At 37.8% G+C, this 8,988-nt stretch overlaps 1 protein-coding gene across 2 annotated transcripts in view; it reads right to left on the bottom strand.

Moving 5' to 3' along the window:
* The window catches only part of LOC107691471 (eukaryotic translation initiation factor 5A-1-like), a 35,914-nt gene that overhangs the window by 23,585 nt on the left and 3,341 nt on the right, over nucleotides 1-8,988 (bottom strand). For both annotated transcript variants that reach the window (XM_016490078.1, XM_016490077.1), the window contains exons 2-4: nucleotides 4,680-4,854; nucleotides 1,974-2,078; nucleotides 1,767-1,898 (exon numbers count right to left, since the gene is read on the bottom strand). In XM_016490078.1, coding sequence (XP_016345564.1) covers nucleotides 1,767-1,898; nucleotides 1,974-2,078; nucleotides 4,680-4,847 — 405 coding nt within the window. In that variant the 5' untranslated portion in view covers nucleotides 4,848-4,854. The remainder of the gene's footprint in view (nucleotides 1-1,766; nucleotides 1,899-1,973; nucleotides 2,079-4,679; nucleotides 4,855-8,988) is intronic.

Here is an 8,988-nt window from a genome sequence, read left to right on the forward strand (position 1 = left end):
GTCGATCGCGCGTCTCCAGTCAAGCAGAACTCTCCTCCTGTCAGCATTCAATTTGCACGGCCCGACCGTCACGCAGCGAACACGCGATCATGCAGGATACAAATGCACACTTCACAAGATCTCAACTAGATTCGACTAAGTTTGCAAGGTTTGTGAAATTAAATGTTCATTTAATAGACATTCAAAGATTTGTTCAAATGATTTAAATGCGTATTTGCTGAATGCTGACGGCAAACGAGACAGTATTATAATATTTGCTTTTCTATTACTAATAATATTAATAATATATATGAATATATATTAAAGCAATCGTTATAATACTTTTTTGTATACATTTTAATTCCTTTGTTTAACCGTTCCATCTCATTATTAGACAGACTTCTATCCGTATTAGACAGAACTGTTAACGACGACAGCGAACAAGGGGGAGAATGTGAGCACTGTGTGCTCAGTAAGGATGGGCGTATCGATCCGAAGTATCGATATATCGATACTGACGCGAGTATCGAAAGTATCGATACTCAAACAAAATAAATTTCATAATTTAAAAGTTTAGTGCAGAAGTATCTAATCGGTATCGATATCGACGATACTGCCTTGAAAAATATCGGTATCGTATCGGTATCGCCCATCCCTAGTGCTCAGACGCTGCCGTTCTCAGCACCATCAAAATAAAAGTCCTGCGCGACGTCAAAATAAAACAAACGTATCGGCCTTGGCGATATATCGGTCGACCACTAAGCGAAAGGTAATCAGTGGAAATGTGATGTGACAGAACTCATGTGTATTACAATGACTACTCTACAAGGAAAACATGAGGGCTCGTATCAGAAATGTTTCAGAACTCTGCTTTCTTTTGTCACATTCTTGTCTTTATTTTTTCATATTGCCTGTGCATAACTTCGCTGGCTTCTGCAGCAGATCACACTATAAATAAACGCATAATCGCTTACTTTATATCCTTTGTGTTTACTTCTGTATGACGGCACGCTGCTTAAGTGTTGCCAAATCCAAATTTTCCCCGCGGAATTGGGCTACTTTTTCCTCTGTTGCCGTGGGATGTTTTTCAACTTCGTGGGTTGACGCGACCCCACTAACGCGATATTTACCTTCCTGAACATGATTGGGCTAGTTTTGGACTAGTTTTGAGAAAGAATTGGGCAGATTTTGTTGTGAAAATCTGGAAACCCTGTTCGTACCGTTCTTTTGCGCATGTGGGTCAGTTCAGAACCATGATCTGTTCACACTGGAAATCTGATATTGGCCACATTTAAAACAACAATGTGAACCGCTATACAAAAAAATCGGATCTGAGAAAAAAATCGGAATTGAGCACTAAGGCTCACAGTGTGAACGTATCCAGAGAGCGCGCATCCGGTTTTGTGCGAGAGCAAAGGAAATCCACACGCGAGCAGAGATTCGCACTCGCACATCATATTAATATACTTTCGCGCTACAACAGTGCACTCTCGACATTTGTCAGTAAAATAACACCATAAGCGTCTTCTTTTTCTTTTAATGGCGGTTGGCAAAACCACTTAAAGGTACATACCACCTCCTGCTGCACAACACCGTCATGACAGATAACATAAAATAAGGATCCGGCTGAGGAGAGCCAATAACGATCAGTTAAAAAAATAGCTTGATCTGCCCCAATCCCGATCCTTGAGATCGGCTCGGGACATCCCTAGAAGTTACACTACTAACACTATTAACGTTTGTATGCTCATTGACATTTGAATGATGGCTGGTTTAATGACACTTACCAGGGTTTCCTCACCGGCATCAAACTTGCTTTCTATCTCTTTGCCCAGGTCTCCTTCTGGCATTTTTAGGTCTTCTCTGACCTCACCGCTGTCCTGGAGCAGAGACAGGTAGCCATCCTGTATGCCAATAAGCTGAAAAGTGGAAAAACAGAAATTTGTGAAAATGTATGATGTACTTACAGTACAGTAATATTCCCCATTACATACCTGGTAGTCCATTCTTTTGATGTTAGGGACGTCCATATTGTGGGTTGAGGGACAGATATCCTCATACTTTTTGCCAGAGAAGATGTCAATGCCCACCATGTGAACCTTTGAACAAAATAAAGTGAAGTATGGGGTTTACTTTACCGCTGTCTATTCAAAATCAGCTTACTGCATTTCATCCGCATTATGACTCACATTGTGTGATTGAATGGCCTCTCTTTCACATGCACATGCAGCTAATTCATAAAACCTTGTATAAAGGGACTTCTGGAACTCCCTTTTCTGCAAAACAAACATTCATCTGTACATAATCCATGTAACTGGGCAGTTAACATCAATACTATGACTGCTAAATAAAATGTGTTTTGCTCTGATATACTCATCTAACCGATTTATACATCTATTAGCTACAAAATCAATGTTATTGAATTCAAAATAAATGAAAATGATGTGCACTAGTCTAGCTTAGTTGTCAACTACTACAGTGGCGGCTGGTGAAAAATTTTCTAGGTAGGGCACCACATCCAAAAATGTTAGCATACATCCCGGTATGATTTATCCCGTTATAACAAAAGGAGAAGTAGTAAGACTTGAGACATTTTAAATAAAGATAATTGTTTTACCAAGGTAAAGACTGAGGATGATTCCCACAAAACTATATTTTCTGCAAGCTTTTTACAAGATACATTTTTTTTTCTTTTTAATTTTCATAATTCACATTTATATAAGCAGTGCAACAGCAAAACACTGTGAGGAAAAATGTTACATTTGTTTAGAGAGCATTTTCTATACATGCAGTACATAAATAACTACAAGTCAAGCTGCAACACCAAACAGGACCACACGGAGACGCCAACAGACCACTATACCAGTCGCCTCAACCTTACTGTATATAAATATATACCGATCCATTTTAAATGATTAAATAGAGCAAAACACAAATTTAAAAAGTAAATAAAAACATTCTGAATTCGTCAAATATGGTGATCTGTAGGCAGCTTGACATCACCAGTGAACAGTTCCTCTGTCAGAGTGAGTGTTCATGCCCATATGTATATAAACACTATTGACCATCGCAAAATCCTATAATAACATGCTTCTTCAGCGAGTGGCCATTATAAAACACTTGCCAGACATGTGACCATACTGAAATGTGCTCGTGCAAAAAGATATTGGAGAGCACACAGACACGGTCTGTTTGTTTGCACATTAAAAAAATGCACGTGTCTAATGTACGACTCCTGTATGTCACTGTAATCGTCTTTACCTCCATTACAATCATTATCCATCTAAACTTCACTGGTTTACTTTATTTAGGCCATACAGACTAGTCCTGACTTCATCTTTCTTATTTATAGAGTTTGTTCCCACCAATCGCTGCACAAGTTAAGGCTATGTATGATTATGAAAGCACGTTAGTGCTAGCCCTCCCGGAACTCACAGAGGTTGCACTGCAGTGCGTGCAGTTCGAAAAAAAAAATCTTTGTATGGAAGTCTATGAAACAGTCTTTGCGATTCTCGGCCAGAGTGAAAACGCCGAAAAAGGGGTGGTACTCCACAGAACGTGACTTGATGCTGATTGGACTATATAGGTACATCTCAAAAAATTAGAATATCATGACAAAGGTCAATATTTTTTGTCACTCATTTCAGAAAGTGAAACCCATATATTATATAGATTCATTACACAGAGTGAAATATTTCAAGCCTTTATTTCTTGAAATTTTGATGATTATGGCTTACAGATAATGAAAACCCAAAATTCAGTGTCTCAGAAAATTTGAATATTACATAAGATCAATAAAAAAAAAGGATATTTTAAACAGAAATGTCAGGCTTCTGAAAAGTATGTTCATTTCTATGCACTCAATACTTGGTTGGGCCTCCTTTTGCATGAATTACTGCATCAATGTGGCGTGGCATGTAGGCAATCAGCCTGTTGCACTGCTCAGGTGTAATGGAAGCCCAGGTTGCTTTGATAGCGGCCTTCAGGTCATCTGCATTGTTGGGTCTGGTGTCTCATCTTCCGCTTGACAATACCCCATAGATTCTCTATGGGGTTCAGGTCAGGCGAGTTTGCTGGCCAATCAAGCACAGTAACACCATGGTCATTGAACCAGCTTTTGGTACCTCTGGCAGTGAGGGCAGGTGCCAAGTCTTGCCGGGGTGTCAATGACTGTCTTCTGGACATATGTCAAGTCAGCAGTCTTCCCCATGGTTGTGTAACCTACTGACCCAGACTGAGAGACCATTTAAAGGCTCAGGAAACCTTTGCAGGTGTTTTGAGGTAATTAGCTGATTAGGGTGTGACACCATGACTTTCCAATATTGAACTTTTTCACAATATTCAAATTTTCTGAGACACTGAATTTTGGGTTTTCATTATCTGTAAGCCATAATCATCAAAATTTCAAGAAATAAAGGCTTGAAATATTTCACTCTGTGTGTAATGAATCTATATAATATATGGGTTTCACTTTCTGAAATTAGTGACAAAAAATATTGACCTTTTTCCATGATATTCTAATTTTTTGAGATGTACCTGTATATCCAGAGGCAGAGCAAGCAGTCTAGAATAGTGACAGCTGTGATAGAAAAAAAAATCCCTCCCTTTCACACTTTGGTAGTGCGTCACCCAATCACCCTAATGAAGAAACCGCCCCTGAACTACAATATTGTTCTATTTTGTCACAGACCATCACTCACCTTGGCATGTCCATGTTTGCCTGTCTTAGATGTGGACATTTCCACAATCTTGCATGGTCGACCTTTTAGCACCACAAAACCATTTTTGCGCAGGGTAGAGCATTGCATGGGGTAGGTAGCAGAGGCACCAGCATCACCTATTGTGAAGTCCAGGTCAGCATCCGCCATGTTTTTTCTAAGGATTGATACAGTAAGTACAGTAAGTGTAGTACTCTACACAAGTACAGTGGTTAAACTCGACATTCTTTAAATAAACCTAAACATACAGGTATAATATAATCCATTCATCAAAATGTAACAACTTGTTCATCCCCTGAGACCATTTCTACTTTTTCTTTTCTATTTCACAAAAAAAATTTCACAAAAAAAAGAAAAGTACAAGCTACATTTAAAAATAGAATAAAACCATGACAATTGCTCTATTACAAATACGAAATATGACCTGGTATATTCATGACAGGTTTCATGACATTCATTTGGATGATGCATTTAAAGGTCTAAAATAGTCTTTCAATAAATGAAAATCACTTGTACTTTTAATCAAACCCAGCGTTATCATTCATTAATTGTAGTCTCATGCCTCCCTGGGTTTTCAGAAGCAAGCTATATAAGGCAACAAGGACATGGCACCTGTGAACTGAACTTCTGACATGCTCAGCTGTTGTAAATATGTAATAACCCCTAAGTAATAATTGTCAACACTTACATAATCGTAATTAAACGGCTAGAGAACACAACATTTGAGTAACTTTACATTATTAGTGTACTGTGCAATGGTGGTCTGCATGCAAGTATTCACGTGGGAAGGGCCCAAACGTCAAGTCAAGCGAAATATGATCATGCACATATGGATACTTGAAGCCATTTCACTCCACATTCAAAATGCTGAAGCATCCGAATGCCACTTTCAAATAGATAACATAATTTGAATAATCACTGCTCCTCGACGGCGGTAAAGTTAGTTTGACGTTTGTCATTCATTAGACATTCGTTTTTTTGCCAATTAAACTCTTTGCGGCTGTTATATTTTGAGCCCAAACTAACTCAGATAGACATAAATATATGCCCTTTACGTTGCACAAGGCTTAATTTCTAGGAAAAAAAATGTAAAAAAATAACAATTTAAATTAATTAAACAATTTAACTATGTGACATTATAATATAAATCCAATACTGAAATGTTTGGAAAAACATCCGTTATTGCACAAAGCTCCATTTTTGGAATTACCATTTTATGTGTTTTATAATAATTTTACAACTTTTAATGTATGCAATTTGATCTAAAGGTATCAAACCAACTGTAAAATATTCAGAGTATTATTCCCTATAATGCGCAAGGCTTGGTTCTTCAGATTATGCCTTTATTGTTTTTATATACAGTACTGAATCCATATTTTACATGTTTAATATACTGTACCCACTTAAATTAATTAAACTCTGACACCTTTTGAGATAAAGGTATCAAACCAACTGTAAAAATCTCTAAATATTATTCCCTATAATGCACAAGGCTTGTTTTTTTCTGATTATGCCTTTATTATTTTTATATATAGTACTGAAACCATATTTTTCATGTTTTATATGCTGTACCCACTTAAATTAATTAAACTCTGACACCGTTTGAGATAAAGGTATCAAAACAACTGTAAAATATTCAGAATATTGTTCCCTAATGCACAAGGCTTGGTTTTTCAGTTTATGCCAATATTGTTTTTATATACAGTACTGAAACCATATTTTTCAAATGTTTAATATACTGTACCTACTTAAATTCATTAAACTGACACTATTTCAGATAAAGCTATAAAAAACAACTGTAAAAATCTCTAAATATTGTTTCCTATGGTGCACAAGGTACGGTTTTCATATTAATAAATCTGTGTTAAAGCTACAAAAGTGATTTTTCTTTGTGGTTTGATTTAACATTCATAACACAGAAGCCTCAGGAACATTAAACTGCTGTGAACCAATATACTGTTACACATCCATTTTCTTTCTCAATTGTTTCCCTTCACCCAAGCCATAAGCAACTGCGTTTACAAGGGTACTTGCAGAGCACAGTATTTCAGGCACAAATAGAGGCAGAAGTGAACAGAATTCAGTGTTCACGTGCATCTGCGTGGCTCTCACCGTGTCTACACCAGACGTGAGCGGCGCGGTGCGGCGCGACACAATCATTGATGCTGTCAGTCTACACTGGATGCGGCGCGGCACGACAAATCCCTGATGGCGAGTTCTATTTATGAAGTACTGACACAAAGTTCAAATGATTGGCAACGGTCGCTTTGTCGCGTCCAGTGTAGACAGACTTTGGGGCCGTTCACATGTCGCGCCTAAAAACGCGTGGGAAAACGCTTTCTCCTTTCCAAAGCGCTGGGGAGCTTGCGCTTTCTTGGCGTCTGCCGTTGCTAAGCAACCGTGACCTGCGCTCTCCACGATGACGCGGAAGTGTCAACAAAGGATAAATGGATTTCCAGCAGTGAAAATCACTTGCAGTAGCTCTGCTACTAAATGTATTTAAAATGGGTATCTCTGTACAGCTGTCGCGTCCGGTGTAGACACCGTGTCTGTGTGTGAGCAAAGAAAACAATCAGTATAAATATAACAATCAATAGCCTATACTAAACATTGCACATCCTGCGATGTGACTATCGCGGATGCGCACATCGCGATATCGATGCTGGAACGATATATCGTGCAGCCCTAATTGAGTGGCAGTTTCTCTTTGCAGAGGTTGTGGGACGTGATGCATCTGAAATAAACAATTGAGTTTAGAGTTGTCCATTTGTTTATGTAAAAACAATAATGTCTAAAGGCCAAAAGCAAAAATGGACAGAATGTGACAAAAGAGCAGCAATATATTGTTGTGACAAGTCCCGGTAAGTCTAACGCAGTACACATAGCAACGTTTTTTATTTTTTTATAATAAATAAACAGAATAAAAAACAAGTAGACAAACAAGTAGATAGAATAGAAATAGAATAGAGAGTTCTAGTGTTAGAGGGTCAAATCCTAACAGCGCTGCTCACACTTACATATTCTCAAAAAGAGAAAAGAACATGTTTATTTGGAAACCAGTTACAATTTTAAAGTTAAATTTGTATTTAAATTAAAGAATGAAATCATTTACCCGTTGAGAGTGTGTTGACAGTCTGTGTAGTTGGATCACTGAACTCCAGAAAATCAGTAATGAGGTGCTTTGACAGTTAGGGGATTACGTCTCTTTATATCAGGCAACCCCGGTTGTGTTCCTCTGCGGCCAGATTAAACCTTTCTGTAGCCTATGTATTATGCTCTATTCATTATTTTTTTAGAAACCTCGCACTTTTCGACTTCTTGACATTTTAAACGGTGCTCTCCTATTCAAATTAAGCGCGGTCCACTACTGGACACGTGCCACAATATCGATACAGGGCCAGAAAAATAGGGTGGGGATAAAGAACCCTAAACTCTTAACACAAAGAACCATTTCGATATACAAGTCCTTTTCCGTTACTACATTAAAGAACCATCTTATATATATATATATGCTCTATTCATTATTTTTTTAGAAACCTCGCACTTTTCGACTCAACGCTAAGAGTTTGGTTCCAAAACGTGATAAACGCCATTTTTTAAAAATGTGAGTTTCCGCCAAAATCAGTATTGTATCTGGTCGGTATTGAAAAGTCCATTTTTAATTTTATTGCAGAACGTGATATATCCACTCAACCAATCACAGCGCACCATTCCACGCACTCTAGACAGTAATGGCGGCGCTTTGAATACACCCGGCATCCTAGTTTTCCTCATCTACTTTGTACTTTGTGATCAACAAACAAACTTAGGGCTGCACGATAAATCGCATGTGATTGTCATGCGCATCTGGTCAGTAAAGCCGGTTCTGTGATTAATAGTAAACCTCCATCACGTGCTTTCAGATGGAGCGGCATTTAATACACAGAGCCATAGATCACTGCTTTATCGCGTTCATAATCGCAGATGAGTCGCATTCGATTATCGGTAAGTGTTTTTATTTATGCCATTAATGTTTTTGTTAATACAGCGTATAGCACTAGTCAACTAAATGAATGTAACATGGCAAAGATGAATGCACTTTTGGAAGTTGAATGTAAGGGAAATGTCATTTTGGAATTTCTGTGGTTTAATGTGATATTGTTGTTCATGTATGTTCATGATGAAATTTTATTTTATTGTTGTAATAAATTTTTAGCATTAACAAGATGACCCGTTGAATTCATTTTGGGAGCGATGACTGATTGAATGTATTTTTAGTCCAGTGCCTGCATATAAGATTAGTATTGACCAA

This window comes from Sinocyclocheilus anshuiensis, unplaced genomic scaffold (assembly GCF_001515605.1).
Source record: "Sinocyclocheilus anshuiensis isolate Anshui unplaced genomic scaffold, SAMN03320099.WGS_v1.1 scaffold514, whole genome shotgun sequence".
In the NCBI taxonomy this organism is placed as follows: domain Eukaryota; kingdom Metazoa; phylum Chordata; class Actinopteri; order Cypriniformes; family Cyprinidae; genus Sinocyclocheilus; species Sinocyclocheilus anshuiensis.